This window comes from Callospermophilus lateralis, chromosome 13 (genome assembly GCF_048772815.1).
Source record: "Callospermophilus lateralis isolate mCalLat2 chromosome 13, mCalLat2.hap1, whole genome shotgun sequence".
Classification (NCBI taxonomy): Eukaryota; Metazoa; Chordata; class Mammalia; order Rodentia; family Sciuridae; genus Callospermophilus; species Callospermophilus lateralis.
The window spans coordinates 61,062,464-61,082,715 of record NC_135317.1 but is presented as its reverse complement, the minus strand read 5'-3'; the positions used below and the strand labels follow the sequence as shown (position 1 = coordinate 61,082,715).

General features: G+C 45.4%; 1 protein-coding gene across 3 annotated transcripts in view; it reads right to left on the bottom strand.

The window, feature by feature from the left end:
* Positions 1-391: 391 nt before the first annotated feature.
* Positions 392-20,252, bottom strand: part of Susd4 (sushi domain containing 4) — a 126,769-nt gene continuing 106,908 nt past the window's right edge. For all 3 annotated transcript variants that reach the window (XM_076873151.1, XM_076873150.1, XM_076873149.1), the window contains exons 6-9: positions 7,976-8,167; positions 6,481-6,625; positions 2,807-3,189; positions 392-1,919 (exon numbers count right to left, since the gene is read on the bottom strand). In XM_076873151.1, the coding sequence (XP_076729266.1) occupies positions 1,891-1,919; positions 2,807-3,189; positions 6,481-6,625; positions 7,976-8,167 (749 nt within the window). In that variant the 3' untranslated portion in view covers positions 392-1,890. The remainder of the gene's footprint in view (positions 1,920-2,806; positions 3,190-6,480; positions 6,626-7,975; positions 8,168-20,252) is intronic.

Here is a 20,252-nt window from a genome sequence, read left to right as displayed (position 1 = left end):
CCCACCCTTGTGAATACCGGCTCCTTCAAATAAATGGGACCAGTGGTATGAAGCTGTGCCGGGGCAGGGTGAGGCTGTTACCCCATCTCTAATTACCGGCACTGTAACCATGTGCTCAACGCCATTGTCACTGCTGATGGCACCTCCTCCAAGGGTGGGCTCTGCATTAGGTGATAGCTAGGCAAGCCCTTTCCAGGTGTCCTCTTGGTCAGCCTCAAGTTCTTTTTTTTTTTTTTAATTTATTTTTTACTGGGAGTTGGACACAATACCTTTATTTTATTTATTTATTTTTATGTGGTGCTGAGGATTGAACCCAGGACCTCACACGTGCAAGGTAAGCGCTCTATGCCTGAGCCACAACCCCAGACCAGCCTCCAGTTCTTAAGCCCACATTTTCTTCCCATCACCCATGATCACTGCCACCAGCTTCCTGCCCACCCGACTCCACTCCACTATTAAAGTCACGCTTCAAACTGACATTTTCTTCTTAATTTTTAATCAGTCTGTGTCAAGAAAAAACCAGGACCCGATCAAGCTTCCAGACCTCACTGCTCTGTCGGCACAGCAATTTTATGGATCAGAGTTTTGTTTATATTTGTCTAAAACCCGGAGGAGGAAAGGAATCAACTCCACAAACCAACATATATTTGAAGAGACACTTTCGGAGTCAGGGCATTATTTTTGTTTGTTTGCTATGTATCAATCAATCAGTTTCATAGGAACAACACCCAGTGGGCACTGTTGAGACCCCTGCAGCAGGACTGTAGGGATGGCAGGCAGGCGAGGCAGCTCAAGGCCCCAGAAGCAAGAGAGGAGGGAGGTCTTGGGGCTGGGAGGAGCCTCCTGATTCTGCAGGACAAAATAATGTAGGGAAATAAAGAATTCACTTTCTTTGGAGGAAGAATATGTTTACAGAAACAATTTCTGTTTTGGAAAATAAAAATATGTCTAAGTTTTGGAGTAAGGGCAACAACATAACAGTCACCCAGAATGAAACTCATGACTCGGTCAACTGTTGGATGGAGTCTTTTTAAAAGTCCCAAACCAAACATTACCTTAGTTACTTTCTCCACCATGAGATGTATTTGAACACATTCTGATCATATGTAAAGTCACGCGACTTAGCCAACACCAGGGATCCATGTGCCATACCACGAACACAAATACTGATGCTCCATCACCAAACGCTGATGCTTTGATGCTCCGTGGCACAGAGTACGAGAGCTCCCCTCCTTGAAGAAATTGCCAGAAAGTAGAGTCTGCTTGCCTTTCCTTCCCTTTCTGATGGGGACCGCCACATCCTTCTCTGAGCAGAGCTTTCCCGGCTGAAGGAAGATGGTCCGAATGTCATCCGAGAGCCTTTCTGTTGGAAGTTGGTCCCTTACTGAGGGCACAGGGGAGGTGTGCTCCTCTTCTGGTAGCTCAACATGGACTTTCTGCAGAGGCTGACCCATCCAGCTTTGGAGTCCAGCAACAGTTTGAAGCAGATTTGAGAAGCAAATTTACAAAATGTGACATGCTTTCAGAGGGGGCAGGGAGTACTCAGAGGCCAACAGGATGTGTGATGCAGTGGGTACGCATGGAACTGCCCCAGGTTCCGCAGGACTGAGCACACTCAACACCTCCCTTCAGGACAGCACAGGGGTCTGCCCTCTGCGCTCCGTTCCCCACTGGTCTTGTCAAATCCTCGAGTGTCCTTTAAAAGCACTGCCCCTGCAGTTTGTTAGCCTCACTGTTGAGTTCGAGATGTATGATGTGCATCACTGTCCCCATGTAGACAGATTAGAAAATGTCCCTCATGCCCTCAATCTCTGTCTGTCTGTGGCTTTCCCTCCAAGGCTGAAGATTCCTTTCCCCAAGGGGCAGTAGAATTTTGAGGAGTTCACCCAGTTAGGGATCTTCTTCCATTAGAGGAATCTCTGTTAAAGAAGACACGCTTATGAGCTTAGTATAACCAAAAACACCATAGCAATTTGGAATTTTGACAATTCCAGAAATCAGTGAGGAGAAGAAAGGTCAAATAAGCCAACTCTTTGGTATAACATCTATTTGCTGGAAAGCAATTGTGATCCTATTCCCAGTTCATTAAAAAAATAAAATAAAGTGTTGGACTTTAGTGACAGATTCAAGTTCAGAATGGCAGTGTGGTTGTGGGAACCCAAGAGGCCTCTGTTTCTGTGTTGCTAATACCGTAAAATAGAATTCATAGTTGCAAAGTTGGGCTGGTGCTTTCTTCCCCTGGGAAACAGCTCCCTAAATAATTGATACATTTTCCCTCCCTTTCCATGAGCTGTACTCTGCCCTTCCTTGCAACAGGTGCATGAGCACCTTTTATCTCACATGGGGTAAAAGTAACTTCTATATTACTTCTCTGGGGCTGGGACACTGTCAGGGCCCTGACATTTCTCTTTGCCTGGGTGTGTTATCCTGTTCCTAAGCTCTGCTTTTAGAAGCCCTGCCTAACTAAGGGATAAAAAAGGAAAACATCCTGTATCACATACCTGCTATAAAACTAAAGCAGGGTCACTGTAGCCTTTCAACTCTGGGTGGCTTGATGCCCTTTGGGTCTCCTAAAATTTCCATTAGTGGACCTATTATTTGCAAAATGATAGTCATTCCTTACAATGACTGGCCTTGGCCAAAGCCTCTACTTATTACAGAAAGCAGAAAGCAATGGGAGCTGAGTGGAAGGCAAATGACTCAGCCCTGCGCTAGGGAGCCGGGCTGTGTGCAGCAAGGAGCTGGCTTAACGATGCTGGGTGTGAGGTGTTTACAGGTGCAGTTCAGCCTTGGGGCAAATACTTACCATCTGCAATGTCGATGCCCGGGCTGGTGGATGCCACTTCCCCCGCGGTGCTAGTAATTGAGTCAGGGTTGTCCGAGGTGGGGCGGGTGCCCCCTTGGCACATGGGAGGTGAATATAGACTCTGGAGCAGCTCGGAAGAGCCCGATGTGCTGTCACAGGTTTCTGACTCTCCTGGTCCTGTATCCGTGTCCCCAGAGCCAGGATATGCTGGGGGGCTCTGGTCGTCCACAGGTATAGGGCATCCCTGGCCCACTGAGGCCAGGTACCCAGGGCCTAAGGCACTCAAGCCACCACTCACAGCCTCATCATAGGACGGGAGCATGACGGGCACTCCATCCACTACCACGAAGTCAGGGTCACTGCTGGAACTCCTGGGAGGCCCCCTGTGTGGAGGAAATGGTGTCAATAAGTCAGAAGGCTACTCCAGTGCTCCCCACCAGAGCTGGGATGCTTGGGGCTCCCAGTGGGTGCTAGAGACCAGCATGGATGGTGGTGCAGAAGAACCAGCCTAATTTCTGGGTCTGCTCTGGCAGACAGTGAAGCCCACCATGGCCATGCTTGAGAGGGAAGAGGTTTTGCTCTTGTCACTCTTGTGTCCTCCTGCCTCAGTGCTTCCTGTTGCCTCTGAGATCTATTACCTCCTGTACTTCTTTCCTCCCTAATTTGGCCTCTGGGTTTGGGCTATGAACTTGTGTGTGGAAGGGAAGGAACCATGTGTCCCATTCTAGCAGAATATCCCAAAATGCCTCTGCTGTATCTCCCGGGATGGTGTTGAAAGCACAGTGGCACCGTGAAACCTCCAGGGAATGGTGGACCCTAAGTGCCCCGTGGAAGATGACTTGTCTGTGCCTGATATTTTTTTTTGTTTGTTTTGTTTTCTGGTATAGTATAAAAACCACTCATTTTTAGATAAGACAGAATAACAACAAAATGAAAAAGTCTGACTAGGAGCATGCTCTGACCTGACTTCCTCATTCAAGTTGCGTGGGTTCATAGGCCACCTCCTGACTCCTCCAGCATGGTAGCTTATGCACAGCCTGTGTTGCTGGCATGAGGGTTCCGGTGGTGGCTGGGAAGCCAATTTGTCACCTTACAGGCATGCTCATGTAGGGGCACTTGTGTTGCTCTGGGCCTGGCCCCTGTGTATCTCATCACTCTGCATGGTCAGCACAGCTGGGCTCAAGCCCAGGTGGTGTCTGACACCAACCCCGGGCTCCATCGGACCACTGCACTCTGTTCCTGGCTCCAGAAGGAACCCGGCGTGGTAAGTGGTGGACAGAGCTTACTGATTCTGCTGAAAGCTAGAGCTCTGAGCTGCATTGAGGTCAGATAGTGACATGTCAGGAAGGAAAGGTGACCCATTTGGGCAGGAGGAGCCTGAGTCCCCAAGTGCTGATGGCTCCAAATCCCAAAGATATGAAAGGTCTGGACATGGCACCTGAGGTAGAGGACAGTATCAGACTGCACTTTTCTCTAATGATTGAAGGATGGTCTGGAGTCCACTATGAGAAACATCTTGCAAAGGCCTATGGCTCATGGTGGTGAGCTCCTTGCTCTATAGTTCTTCAAGGCTACCCGGAGAGGGTGGAAGATTGTCAAAGCCCATGCTCCCTAGAGGGTGGCAGGCAGGAGGGAAGGATATTTGGAATCTGATGTTGCCTCTCTTAGAGCCACTAGTTAGTGCATCCTGGACAAAGGACCTCCTCTTCTCACTCAGGTCTCCTCACTGTCCCTTTCACCTCCAGGTCATCCTGTCCAGGACAGGCCTCTCTGTATTTTCCATTTACCACCCTAATGGTCTGTGTTCAGGCAGCGCCCCCCATGACCTGTCAGCTTCCCTTCTGCTAAGCCCCAACCAGGCTGCTCAGCTGCCATATGCCCTGTCATCAAACACCTCCACAGTGTCTGTATTCCTGGGACATGGGGAACAATCTTCATTCTTGACTTGCCCTTGAGAATCTTACCATCCATTTGGACAGATGGAATCCAATTTTCCAAAACTAGAGAATAATACAAAATGGAAATACTCAAGGGATTTAGAACATCAAGTGAAAGAGTTTTGAGAACATTTTTGAAACATCTTAATATTTAGTCGATATCCTGGAAACTTCTTCCAAGCATAAGTAGAAAAATAGCTTCTGCGGGCCATTTTAAAGTACTCTAATGTACTATAAATCACAGCCGTGAATTTAGCCTCCTCTTTGTGATCCTTCGGCCTTTCTGAGATACCGTAATTGCTCAGTGATAGAATATGGTTCCTGGATTAATAAATAATAATGATGCAGACTCAGAATGGATGGCAGATTTGAGCGGAAGGAAGTTTCTGGCACTTCAGGATGGGCTTGGTGATGGCACCAGGGTGGCACAGACACATCTTTTGGTATGGAAAGGGCTGCAGGTGACCCTATACCTAGCACACTTTCATGGCTAGGGAAAGTGGCATGCCTATAAGATGTGACCCTGCAGGGCTTCTGCTGCTAAATCACTGTTATGACTTGGATCCATCCCAAAAGCTCGTGTGTTGAGGACCAGCTGATAGCGCTACTACGAGGTTGTGGAGACTTTAAGAAGTAGGATCTAGTGGTAGGAATCAGATATTGCACACGGGCCCTTGAAAGGATCTTGGGACTTGAGCCTCTCTCCGTGCCCTTCTCTCTGCTTTCTGGCTAATGTGACTTGTGCAGCCTTGCTCCACTGTGTGTTCTCTGAAGTGACGTTCTGCCTTGCCTCGGGCCCACAGTGATAGAACCAGCCGACCATGAACTAAAATCTCTGAAACCCTGTGTCCAATATAAATCTTTTCTCCTTCGAAGTTGTTTATCTCAGGTATTTCATCATAGTGACCACAAAGCTGACTAACACATCCTGACTTAGCATTGCTAAGGGAAGTGAGGTGTCCTGCCCTGGAGGGGTGGGGCTAAGGGAAAGGGAGTGAATGTTGTCCCCAATAAGCTGCCCCTTTCCCCATAGGGAGTTGTGAGAGATACACTGGGTTTTCCTGGAGGGAAGAGAAAGAGGTGGCTGGTTCCAGGAGCCTCCTCCTTCCCTCAGCAAAATTCCCCCTTTCAGGGGTGGTTTGCATGATCCTGGGAGCTAGATTGTTCTTAGTCGGGAAAGTGCCCTGTTCTGAAGCATTAGGTCCTAAATCATTATGAAAACTACAGGGGTGAAGACACCAGGCTGAGCTTATTTGTGTAGACAACAGGGGCAGTGGGTGGGGCACGGGGTCGGGGCATAGAGATCCACCCTCCAAATATCCCATTCAGCAGGCTCAGATTAGACTCCAGGCAGAGGCTCACTAGTCCCTTCCTGATTGCCCATCACATCTGTTCTCCGTCCTGAGACTGCCCATTGCACACACAACTGACTTCGGTTGGACACACACCTCAAACCTTGTCACCTTGTCCTCTGTACATGTCTCATCCTCCAGGGCCACATGAAGGTGGGAGTGGTGCCCTGTGGGGCAGTGGGCACCATGCAGCCCTCATTTGTTCCCTTCTCCAGCCCTCACAATGCTCACCCCAGAATGTTCTCCTGGGGGAAGGACAAATGAGGCCTGTGGTGCTCTGGCCCCGATACCCCAAAACATTTCTGGAAGATGTTTCTCTCTCTTCCCTGTTCCACCCAAGGATCTTGGCTTTACACTTGTCACATGCTCTCTCTGCTGCACTGACCTGGGTGGGAAGTGGGCCTTGAACTTGGTCTGGAACATCCTGGCCAAGATGACAAGCAGCAGCACCAGCAGCACACTGGTTGCCGTGAATGCCACGATCTTCCATGTGGTCAGAAGGGTCTCGTGGGTGCTGGGCCATGTTTGCTCTGCCGTGAGAGAACAGAACCATGCAAGAGGTTTGTGCTGTGGGTGCCAAATTCCCGTAGGTTCTGTTGATGGATTCATCTGGCACATGAGACACCCAGAGAGTAACTATTGGCCCCTTGGGGCTCACAGTGACACCGTGCACCTGGCACAGTGCCTATAAATCACATTAGGATTCACACCACACTAAAACCCATCTTGCAGCATGGGCTCTGTGAGGTTGAAGACAGACCTTCCCGTTCATATTCTACACCTGGCCTGAGAGCCTGGCATAATCTGAATAATGGGCCTCCTTGTGCAGAGAGTGGCAGGGGTCCTCTTTCTGAAGGAAGTTGTTCTGAAATGGACCAAGAGCTGGGGGAGGGAGGAGTGGGACTATAGACCTTGGTAATGTTCTGGGACATGTTATTGGGTGGGGTAAGGGGTGGTGGCATAAAGCCAAAAAAGGAGGATTAAGGGGACATGCCTGACCAAAGCCCTCAGCCTCACTTTATCCATCTTCCTGAAAGTAAGATTCAGTCAGAACAGACCCTTCCAGAACAGAGCTTCAGCCTTTTGCCACAAGCTACCCGGTCCCCTGTCTCCTCCTCCCTCTTCTCATCATGCTCGGTGGCCGTCCTCTTACTCTGTGCACCTCTCCCTTTGCTGGTTCACATGGACACCTGTGTGCCTCCAGATTCCCAGTATTAATAAAGCATGTCCCTCACATGCTGTGTCCAGGGCAGCAGCATGAAGCCATCATTGTGGCTTGGAGCAGTGGCCATGGCCATGGTCTGGAAAATGCTGGAAAGAGTGGGCAGGGCAGGGCAGGGCAGGAGATTGACATGCCAGTATCCAGGCCTTTGTCATGTGGTCACTACCTTGGTGGGCTGAGTGGTGAAGCTAGTTCCCAAGTAACTTGTCACTAAGTTAGGAAAGCACTGGAACTTGAAAATGGCCTCCATTTGTGTAAGTGAGAAAAAGTCTAAGCATCCATAGTATCATTCATATTCTCATATCCATTTTTTACTGGAAGAGAAAGGTGGATCACTGAGTCCCAGGGCAGGGTGCAGGATTCTGGTCACACCCCAGGCCTGTATCCTTGCCAAGGATGGGAGAAAACTGTCCCGAGGCCGAGGTCCTTTCATAGATGCCAAGGGACTAGGGACCCTGTCCAGAGGACCAGCATTTTAACCTGGGAATGGACAGGTTAGTACTCCCGACCCTCGGAACAGGGCCTGGAATCATCTGGCACAGGACAGCCCAGCCCCACATACAGGCAACACGTTTCCACAGCCTGTTCCTGATGCTGTGGGAGGGGAGCAGACACAAGCGACCCGGGAGGGCCTGCCGCTCCTCCTCGGAGGACCCACCTGATTTGATGCAGTACACTTGATAGGAAGGGAACCACTCTCCGTACTGGCAGGTGATGTACTTGTAGTCACTGGTGAGGCTGTAGCCAGGATCACAGTAAAACTCCACCACAGTTCCATGGTTGTAGCGCTCACAAGGCCGCGGGTGGCAGATGAAATCTCCGTGACTCACCATTGGAGGTAGTGGACAAACTTGGGCAGTGGGGGAGAATAAGAGTTTCAGAACCAGAGGTTCACCCTGTCGGAAGCCCTTCAGACACACACTGGTCCAGGAGAGCATGCGGCTTAAAGATGTGCTTCTGCATTCATCACCAGGACACTGAGATGGGCCAGCATTGGCCCCTTCTTTTGTATTGTCACATAAGGTCAAATGGAAGCCTGCTAGAATATTCTGAGCACATGCTGCTTTCACATGGTGTTGTAAAGCACACCGTAAAAGAGAGGCTCATTTTACAATGCAAAGAGTGTGCCTATTTAATAGATGGTATTAGCTACTCTATTAATAATGCATGCTATTATGTGCCAGACAGCCTAGTAAATAAAATTAAGATATTTGTGGACAAAAATCTTTACCGAAAGGCACAGCTATGCCAAGTCTGCTTTTCTGCAACCACAGTAGAGATTTGGAACTGTTTGAAACACAGGGCTGTGGTCCTAACCGGATCCTCCAGTGTCATCTTGGGGTCTGGCTGATGACAAACATGGAGCAATTTTTCTACCTCTGCTTGTGGATCCAGGCCACACACACCCTTCCCATAATGGGGAATGAGACACCTTGGGTTCTAGGTTTGCTTCTGCCACCAACACACTGTGTGACTTTAAACAGTTCACTTAATATCCAGAAGCCTTGATTGTTCTCCTCTGCAAAATAGAAGCTTATTCTGTGCTAGATGAAGTTTGAGGGTTTTCTGACTCTAATATTCCACGAGATTAGGGGAAAAGCAAAGCTGGTTTTGGTTTCCTATCTCAAGATTGCATTCTGGGCTGCAAGGAAAGAATGGCTCTATCTCTGGAACCAGAAAGACAGTTTTAGCAGTTTGGTCCTTATTCATCTCCTACTACAGAGAGCTCTCTTTCATGGAGAAGGACTAAGAAATAAATAGCATTCTTCAGGAAATAATAAAACCATGAATTCTACCAATGGCAGCCTAAAACCCACACCTGTGGAAACCTCTAAGAACTTAGAGCAAAAACAAAACAAAACAAAAAAACACACAAATCCAAAAGAGAGTTAACTTTCAAGTCCCTTGCTAGGGGCAACCAAATGCCCTAGACAGTGTAGATCCCTGGGTACTGCCCATCACTTACTGGCTGATTTTGCAGGGAGAGCCACCACCCCACATTGGCTTCCCTGTGAAGGGCACAGGAAAAAGCATATAGTAGGACTCACTGGCAGCACATGCCCACTGAGGCTGGGTGTCAAGATGGGACCCATCATGGAGGCATCCCAAGGCATGTGGATGGATACAGGCTCACTCTCGCTTGCTCGCTCTCATTCTCCCCCTCTTTCCCTCCCTCCCAGGAAACAGTGCTGCACTGTAGACCTATTCTGTCTCTTTTAGAGATGAGGAAACAGAAGCTCAAAGTAGCAACCAGAGGAGTGAGTGGGAGCCCAGGCTTGCTCTGGACAGGAGTAGGTCTTAATTCTGGCTGAACTACTCTCTAGTCAAGAGACACCAAGTCCCTTCTCATCTCTGAGCTTCAGGGTTCTGATCTGTAAAACAAGAGTCCCTGGGGGCTGTTCTAAGGAATGCCAGTAAAGCCTTCATTCAGAGCCAACATATATGAATCTGTAGGGCCAGCCAAGACCCAAGTCTCTAAAGAGAGGGAACATCATGAGGTAGTGGCTTATATGGGTGATGGGAGAGAGGAGAACCCAACAGGGGCACCCTAAGATCAGCAGCTGCAGGAGGCCACTGCCACCATTGGGTGGGTGGGATGAAGGGGTCTTCATTGCAGGGATCCTCAGTAGAAGTTGGAACCCCAGAGGTCTATTCTGCAGGAGCTAGAGCCAAGGACACTCAGACACTGCAGGAGATGTCTCCAGGCAGAAAGAGTGGAGGAAAAGACCTAGTTTTTCCACCTGCCACCCTCCGGCCTCCCTCTGGGCAGAGCTGGTGGGAAGCCAGGTGACCAGGGAGCCTAGGAAATGAGGTCTTCAGCGGGAACTATGCCTGTAACATGGTGTTGTGTAGGGAAGGCCCAGGGACAGACCTGAGGCCCACAGCCCAGGGTGTGCTCAATAAACGTTGGTTGCCAGGTGGGTTGCTAGAAGGGCCCCACGGGTGAGCACTGGTAGCCATGATTAGAAGCTCTGACTTTGAAGGCTGGGGAGCTTTTGCTGCCCCAGGGGTGTGCCCTGGGCTGGCCGGTGCCCTTTACCATGCTGTCCATGGCATGGAGTCACATCACCTCTGCGTTTCCATTTACACAAATGGGGGTTCTTTTCAGATTCAATATCTCCAGGGTGTTCTGGGAAGATCCAAGGAGGTAAAGAAGGCAACAGCCGAGGAAGAGGGACAGAGAAAAAGGCACTTGCAATGGTAGCTGGTCTGAGAGGTCCAGGGGTGAGTCAGCAAGGGCTCCTCCCTATCCACTGGCCCTCCTCTATGCCATTTTTCCTCCACTCAATTCTTGTAAGAACACAGGGAAGGGTACCCCAGTGACCTCTAGGGATGACAGGCTCATCTGGTTGCCTGAGGTCCCCAGAACACCCGCAAGCCAGTGGAGTCCAGCTGTATGCTAGTGGAAGTCATTTCTATGGGCGTGGGTATACTAAGTGTCCACCAGCAGATAAATGGATTTAAAAAAGAAAGGCCACACACACACACACACACACACACACACACACACACACAAACACACATATGCCATGGAGTATTATTTATCCTTGAAAAATAAAGAAATCCAGCCATTTGTGACCATAGGGAGGACATTAAGCTAAATGAAAAAAGCCAGACACAGAAAGAAAAATACTGGACGATGCGTGATCTTACCAATATGTAGAATCCAAAAAAGTTAAGTTCATAGAAACAGAATAGAGTGGTGGTTACCAGGCGTAGGGAGGTGGAGGAAGTGGGCAGATATTGCTCAAAGGGCGTATCTGTTTCGGTTAGGGAGGGTGAACAAATCTGGATCAAGGGACCATGGTTAGCAATGCTGTGTTGTATCCTGGAAATTGGCTGAGGGTAGATCTCAGGTGTTCTCACCACAGACATAAAGAGGTAACTGGGTGAGGAGGACAGGTAACTTGCTCGGCTACAGTCATCATTTTGCTCTGTATACATACATCAAAACATCGTGTGCTACACCTTGATTATGCATGAATTCGATGAAAATTACAGCATCCAGAGCACTGAGGCTCTCCTCCTAGCAGGCTCTCCAAAAAGTCCCCAAGGGCCCTGGTAGGTTTAGAAAATTACCAGAACTGTTTTCAAGGCCCAGAAAACCTCATGAAAGAGGCTCTGTGAATATATGCATGTTTGTTATCAGCAGCAATTTTTCTCACTTGGCCTCAAGGATACAAGACTGTTCAAACCATAACATCAACCCCAAGGCAAGCAGTCCCGGGATGTGCTAAAGATTGCTGTACTGTACGATCCATCATTTAATAAGACAAAGGGAGGCTGGGCTGTGGAATTACCCAAATTTGTGTTCAAATCAGTGCTCTACCCTTGATGAGCTGTGAGGTGTTCGGCAGCTTGTTTAACTTCCTAGGTCTTCACTTTCCCATCAGAGAAACCGTTCCCAACTCACTAGGTTGTTGTGAAGATTATAAGCTGTATTAAAATCATGTCCCTGTGCCACCCTTCCCATGACTGCCTCTGCCAGGCTTCCTATGCAGTTAGAATCCCTGGGTAGTAACAGGGTAGTCCCAAAGAGAACCTGGTTGCATCTAACTGCCATGTTTTCTTGGAGGCCAGGTAAAATCCATCCATTGCGGAGTCTTTCCTTCTGAGACTGTCATGATCCCTTGTAATGGAGATGCATTCGCCTCTAAGTGGAAACATTTGTCTTCACACCTTGCACCTGGCAGACCATTAGCTTCTCTGTTAAAGGAAACCCCTGAGAGGTGCAATCAGGGCAGAGGGTGGGGAAGTGTTTCTCTAACTTGGAAGGAAACAACAACAAAAGCACAATTAATTATAAAACTTGTTGAAACTTATCTAAAAATCCTGAGGGACTTCCACTCCCAACACAGCCTCCCCTTGTAGCTAAACTGAGTTCTGGTACCCCGTCCTCTCTGCCCCTTCTCTAAGAGGCAGACAATGCCACATGACGGAAGGCACACACAGAAGCCTCCAAAACAGGGCACGGTGGCCTCATGGTCAGCATTTGAAATAACCCACATGTTCCTAGACTGCTGGTGAGTAAAAGCGCAAAGCTACCCCTGAGAATTCCCTTCCGATCATCCTGTGACTCAGATCCTATCGGCCACTAGTTCTAAGCAAGCCATACCTGCCAGAACCTGTGGGAGGCATGAACAAAAATTCTTCTGTACCTCTATTTTTAACATATTTCTCACAGCTTTAGAGATTATTAGCAGCAGTTATTGCTTTTATGAGGTTTGCAGTCTAGACATTCTATGGTTCCAGGCAGAGTCCAAGCGAGGCTCCGCTGCAGTTTGGCCAGAAATGGACAATAATTATTGTCTACCAGGTGTCAACGCTCTGCTCCTTGTTTGATGACAGAGGATTATAGCTCCTTTCAGAATAGCAGGAAAATGCCTCTCTATACACACGATGGAGAATACAGTTTTTACCATATTTAGTCTCTCATGGAGCTCGATGGAGGTAGGCTAGTGCAGGACTGAGATGCAGAGGCCTGGAACCCTCAATATGCCAGTGTTGGCTAAGAAGGACCTGAACTGGGCTGGACAGGTAAGCCAGAGGCCTGCTGTCAGACCATGGTTTCCCCTAATAAGCTCTCTATTTCTTTCCAACCTCCTGAAAATTTCCCAGGCAGCTCTTCTGCCTCTAAACGCCATCATTTCCTCACTCCTTGCCTGGTTCCTCCTGGTCAGATTGAAAGCAGCATGAACACCAGACCCTCAGGAAGCTTTCCCTGCACACTCAGGCAATGCTCTTAGAATTCCTTAGATGCTGCATTTTACTTGCTTATACAAAAAAAAAAAAAAAAAAAAAAAAAAAAAAAATCCCCAGCTTACGGTGAGGCCATGTCATGATAAAGACTTGGTAAACAGAAAGTATCTTAAGGAAAATGCATTTAAGAAACCCAACCTGCCAAACACTCAAGCTGAGCAATACAGCACGTGGTACAGTATCTGTTGCTCCCCTTTGTGAACACACAGCTGATGGAACTGCAGCTTGAAGTTGCTGCCCAGCATCAGAAGATCTTACTGTCTACTGTCAGTCCAGAAAAAGAATAGAATTCAAAATTTGAAGTACAGTTTCTACTGAATGCATATTGTTTTTCCACTACAGTAAAGCTGAAAAATCATTTTTTTTGGGGGGGGTACTGGAGATTAAACCCAGAGATGTTTTACCACTAAGCCACATTCCTACCCCTTTTTGTCTTTTGAGACAGGGTCTCACTAAGTTGCTTAGGACCTTGCTAAGTTGTTGAGGCTGGCCTCTAACTCACCACCCCCCCCCCCGCCCGCTGCCTCAGCCTCCACAGTTGCTGGGATTACAGGCATGCACCCTAGTGCCCAGCCATAAAGCTGAAAAATCTTTAAGTCAAAACCATCCTAACTAAGTCAAGAACCATCCATATGTGTATAAATCTGTGACCTCACTGAGAGGGATATCTTTTAATTTTTGTCACTTCTATAGTATCCAGCACTATTCTTGGTAAACACTTTTTAAGTGAGTGAATGAAAACTTCATAGTCTTCATGATAAACCATAGTCCCTCCTCTGTCTACCACTCTCCCATTGTTGATGAGCTGTAATTTCTATGCTGTACCTGGTCCCATTTTTTTTTAATGCAAAAAGAAGTTGAGAAATAACAACAGATTACCAATTTCTTTACCTCATGGCTACATGGGCAAGGACCTGTGTGCATTTTGAGGATGTCCTAGTGATACGAGCCAGAGCTTTGCCAGCCTCCAACTCTGAGAACTAGTACAATAAAGAGGTCAGTGTTCTAACATCTACAAAACAATGCCAGTCAGTTCTTCCCGTGAGATCTAAAAGTTGTGCAGAGCATAGGGCAAAACGTACATGATAAAAATGGAATGTTTAATGCAAACATCCTGTATTCCATGGAACAACACTCACAACACAGACGTGGTGGTACTAGTAGAGCAAGAGGCAATGTGTGTGGGGTGGACTTACATCCATGCAAAAATAAAGCACAGTTATTGCAAATCTGGGACTTGGAAAATAAGGGACAAGGAAAGGATGTTCAAGATTTCTTCCTTAAAAAAAATACATAAAGATGAAGATAAACCCAGCAACTTGGGAGGCTGAGGCAGAAGGATCCCGCAATAAAAGCTAGGCTCAGCAGATTAGCAAGGCACTTAGCAACTCAGAGAGACCCTGTCTCTAAATAGGAGAAGAAGGAGACAGTGGAGGAGGTTGAGGAAGAGGAGGGGGGAGGAGGGGGATGAGGAAGGGGAGAGGAAGGAAGGAAGGGAGGGAGGAAGGGAGGGAGGGAGGGAAAAAAGGGCTGAGGATGTGGCTCAGTGACTAAGCATCCCTGGTTTAATCCCTGGTACAAAAAAAAAAAAATAAAGATGAAGATATATAGTGCTCTTTTGTCTTGGTTAGGAAAAAAACCCAAAACCATTTTATTCTGTTATCTATCTATATCCATTTACAACATATATGTAAAGACTTGGGGAGCAGTTTTAGGCTCACAGCAATGTTGAGCAGAAGGTGCCAAGATTTTCCATATGCCTTCTTCCCTAACACATGCACAGCCTTCTAAATCAACATCCCTCCCCTGAGAATTTGTTACCAGTAACAAACTTGTATTAACACCTCATCATTGTCTTGAGCCCATGGTTTATATTAGGGCTCACTCTTGCTGTTGTTCGTTCTGTGGGTTTGGACCAATGTACAATGCCACATCTTCACCTTCACAGCATCGCACAGAGTAGTTTCACTGTCCACACACTCTTTGTGCTCTGCCTCATCATCCTTCCATCTGCTGGTGACCACTGTTTTTTTTTTTGTTTGTTTGTTTGTTTTTTTACTGTTGCCATAGTTTTTCCTTTTCCAAAATGTCATATAGATGGAATCACACATATATAGTCTTTTCAGATTGGTTTCTTTCATTTAGAATATGCATTTAAAGATCTTGTGTTGAGTGGGAGAAAATCTTGGGCAGCTACTTCTCGGATAGGGGATTAATAAACAGAATATACAATAAACGCAAAAAGCTGAACACCAAAAAAGCAAACAAACAAAACAAAAACAAAAACAAAAACAAAACAAACAAAAAAAGACAAACAAAAAAAGACACAGAAATTTCTTAAAACAAACAAAATGGCCAACAAACAAATATAAAAAAATGTACAATATCTCTAGGATTCAAGGAAAAGCAAATCAGAACTGCACTAAGATTTCATCTTGCTCCAGTCATAATGGCAACAATCAAACAATCAAGAACACAAGCAACAGTAAGTAAAGGGAACACTTGTACTTTGTTGGTGGGACTGCAGACTAGTACAATCACTCTGGGAAGTAATATGGAGATTCCTCAAAAAACTAGGGATGGAACCACCATATGACCCAGTTATCCAACTCCTTGGTATTTTCCCAAGAGATCTAAAATCACCATACTAAAGCAATACAACCACCTCAATGTTCACAACAGCACAATTCACAATAGCTGAATTATGGAATCAATCCAGATGCCAATCAATAGATGAATGGATTAAGAAATTGTGATACACACACACACACACACACACACACACACACACACACACACTCAGCCATAAAACACAATGAAATTATGGCATTTGCTGGTAAGTGGATGGAAAGAAGAATATCATGCTAAACGAAATAAGCCAAATCTAGAAATTCAAAGGTCAAATGTGGAAGCTAGAGAAAATAAAGGAAAGGGGAGAAAAGGATAGGATAATATAAAAAAAAAACAATCAAAATACAAATTAATGAATGAGTGAAAAGAAGTCATGTAGAATAGAGGAAGGAGAATGAAAGAGGGGAGTGAGCATGGGAGGGAAAGGGGAAAATCAATTCCCACGCATGTATGAGTTTGTCAGGATAAACCCAACTACAACGTACGTTTATAAAGTCCTAAAAGAAAAAGAAAAAAGACTCTCTGTCTTTGCATGGTTTCGTAGCTCACTTCTTCTTAGTGTTGAATACTATTCCACTGTCTGAAGGTATCAGTTTGTTTATCCATTCACCTATACTGAAAGTCACTTTGAAGTTTTGGCAATTATGAATAAAGCTGCTATAAACATCTGTGGGCAGGTTTTCATGTGGACACAAGTTTTCAGCTTCTTTGAGTAAATTCCAAAGAGCACAATTGCTATTGGATTGGCTATCCTATTTAGTTTTGTAAAAAACCACCCAAATGTCTTCCAAAGTGGCTATACCAGTTTTCATTGCCACCAGAAATAAGAGCTCATGTTGCTCTGCATACTCATCTGCATTTGGTGTGTCCGTGTCCAGGATTTTGGCCATTCTAATAGGTAGTGTAGTTGCATCTTGTTGAGGTTTTAATTTGTGTTTCCCAATGACACCTGACACAGCATATTTACATATGTTCATTTGCCATCTGTATCTCTTCTTTGGCGAGATACCTATTAAAGGTCTTTAGACCATTTTACAATCAGGTTATTAGTGTTCTTCTTGTAGAGTTTTAAGAGTTCTTTCTATATTTTGGATGAGAGTCTCCTTTATTTGATGTGCCCTTTGCAAATGTTTTCTACCCATTTGTGGTTTGTCTTCTTATTCTCTTGATGCTAACTCTCACAGAACAGAATTTTTAAATTTTAACAAAGTCTAGCTGATTTATTTCTTTCATGGATCATGCCCTCAAAGTTGTTTCTAAAAAGACACCATGATACCCAAGGTCATCTAGATTTTTCTCCCATGTTATATTCTAGGAACTTTATAGTTTTGCATTTTACACTTAGGCCTATGATCCATTTTTAGTTCATATCTGTGAAGAGGACAAGTTGTGTATCTATATAGATTTTCCCCCGCTTTGGCACTTGGATGTTGAGATGTTTTAGCACCACATATTGTAAAGACTGTATGTGCTTCCTGTGTCGCCTTTGCTTCTTTGTCTCTGTTGATTATATTTATGTGGGTCTGTTTCTGGGCCCTCTATCCTGTTCAATTATCTATTATTTCACCAATATCACACTGTCTTGACTGCTGTAGCCTTGTAGTATTTGCTTTTTTTTTTTTTTTTTTGGTATTGGGGGATTGAACCCAGGAACACTTAACCACTGAGCAACATCCCCAGCCCTTTTAAATATTTTATTTAGCGACAGGATCTTACTGCATTGCTTAGGGCCTGATAAGTTGCTGAGCCTGGCTTTGAACTCTCGATCATTCTGCCTCAGCCTCAAGAGCTGCTGGGATTACCCATGTGTGCCACCATGCCCGGCTTTATGGTAAGTCTTGAGGTCAGGCAATGTCCTTTGAAGTTGTTCTTCTCCTTCAATATTGTGTTGGCTGTTCTGGTTCTTTTGCTTTTCCATATAAGCTTTAGAATCAGTTTATAAATCCCCCAAATAATAATAATAGGATCGCACTGAGTCTATGAATCAAGTTGGGAAGAACTAACATCTGGATAAAATTATGTAGTTCTTTGATTTCTTTCATGCAAGTTTTATGGTTTTCTTCATATAAATCTTGTACACAATTTGTTAGATTGATACTTAAGCATTTTATTTGGGGAAAGGAAATGTAAACATTACTGTTTTGAGTTTCAAATTCCACTCGTTCACACCTGGTCCATAGGAAAATGGTAGACTTTTGCTTATTAATCTGTGTCTTGCAGCCATGCTATAATAACTTATTAATGATAGAAGTTTTTTTTTTAAAGAATTTTGCTTGATCAATTCTTCTGGATTTTCCACATAGATGATTATGTCATCCATGGACAAAGACAGTTTTATTTATTTTCCCAATCTATACAAGTTTTATTTCCTTTTCTTGACTTACTGTGGTAGTTAGGACTTCCAGAATGAGGTTGAAAAGAATTGGTGGGAAAGAACCTCCTTGCTTTGTTCCTAATCATAGTAGGAAATCTCCTAGTTTCTTATCAAGTATGATGTTAGTTGTAGGATTTCTGTAGATATTCTTCATCAAGTTGAAGTTTCCCCCTATTCCCACTTTATTGAGTTTTGAATCATGAATCAGTGTCAGATTTTCACTGGATTCTTTTTCTGAATCTGTGGATAAGATCAAGTGCTTTCTTTTTTTAACCTATTGATTTGATGGACTACTTAATTGATTTTTAAGTGCTGAACCAGCCTTGCATATCTGAATAAATCCTATTTGGTCATGGTATAATTCTTTATATATTGTTGGATTCGATTTGCTAATATTTTGTTGAGGATTTTTGCATCTATATCCATGAAAGATATTGATCTCATAATGTCTTTGTCAGGTTTTAGTTTTAGGGTAATGCTGGCTTCACAGAATAAGTTAGGAAGTATTCCCTCTGTTTCTGCCCCCTCACTGTTTCCTCATTTATCAAAGAGAGAAAACAATAGTCACTCACTAGAGCAAAGTTGGAGTTTATATCAGAATATTGCCTGGCTTGTTTTCAGGGATGGGGACCTGCAACCCCAGCTTAGCCAAAAAGTGAGGTTTGGAAAGAGGAAAGCATTTTTCTGATTGCCTGGGATCTCCAAATTCCTCACACTCCATGAAGGCCTAGACATAAATGTCTAAACCTGCTGATCCTCTCCACATTCCCTGGAAAAATATGATCTAATTAAGTTTGAGTTGGGAGAGTGTCTCTCTAGCCAGGTGCTCCCCATGAGGAGCAGACCAGTCACAGGGACTCCTGCAATAGATTCTTTTCTATGGTTATCGCGACGTGAAGACACCAGGACTCTCTTGGGGAGGTGAATGCAGCCTTGCTCTCAGACCAGGAAGCTGATAATCCAGAAGGATTTAAGGATGCACCACTGGGCTTCCTGTCTCACTCTTGGCAGTCCTGCCTAGCTTCTTCTGGGAGATGGACTGCACCGTCTTCTGGATAGATGTGGCTTTCCTGTGACGTGGTCCTCCAACCTCCCTTTGCCCTCACAAGGGACTCAGAGCAACCATCTCCTATCAAAATCACCCCTTCCATATCACCAGCCCCTGAATCTTTTTTTTTTTTCTAAAGACTGGTGACTCCCAGTCTCTGGGAGTGCTATTCTCTAGACCAATAGGGATGGGACAGCTCAGAGGGCCCCCCAGGGTCAAGCCACTTTGTGTTTGGGGGAGTATTGGAAGAGACACCCATGCTGTCCCCACTACCAGTCTGTTGTCTGGAGCATTTTCATTTGCTTACAGGCAAATAACTTTCAAACTACTTCCCTCCTGTTCTATGTATACCAAGCTCTCATCTCCACTGTCTGAGCTCAGAGATCAACTAATTCTACTGTCTGAAGCAAAATAAACCTACAAAGAAAGCCTGATGCATTTCCAAGTAGGAAAATTTAAAAGGTTCCTCCATGATTTCTTCCTATTTTTGCATTATTAGCATGAGAGTACCCCCTTGTGCATAAAAAAAAGCCAATTATACTTGGACTGTCTGCATTTTAGACTTTCTAGCTTCTTCACTCTTCTATCTAGGTACATGGATTATACTCTTTCACTCATTTTAAAATTAATTTATGTAACAAGTATTTTTTGGAGAACCAGAGAAGCTAGGTTCTATTTGGTTCTTTCTTCAGATGATAGGTAAGCAAATGAATATTTATGTGTCTGGGTGAGCCCTCTGCTCTATCTTCTGAAAAAAAAAATTATTACCACACTCTCATATACTGGATGGAAATCCCAAGCTGCACATCTCCCAAGAGGGTATAAAAGACACGTAGATCAAAAGGAGCCAGGTGTTCTTTTATCCACAGTAAGATCCAAAATGTACACAGTACTGGCAAACCAGGTCTACATTTTGGACTAGAAAATCAGAGGTAAAATGTTTAAGAATCTTAAGGGCCAGGCCTCCCTGCTTCCTCTAGATGGGTCATGTGCACACCATGCTGGAGAAACTGAAGATTCTCTTGACATGCAAGGAGGCTGGGTGGTGGGATCATGAGGTCAGTGCCAGTGGGGAGCAACAGAAAAGAGAAAAGGACCAGGAGGAGAGAGAGGTTGCAGACA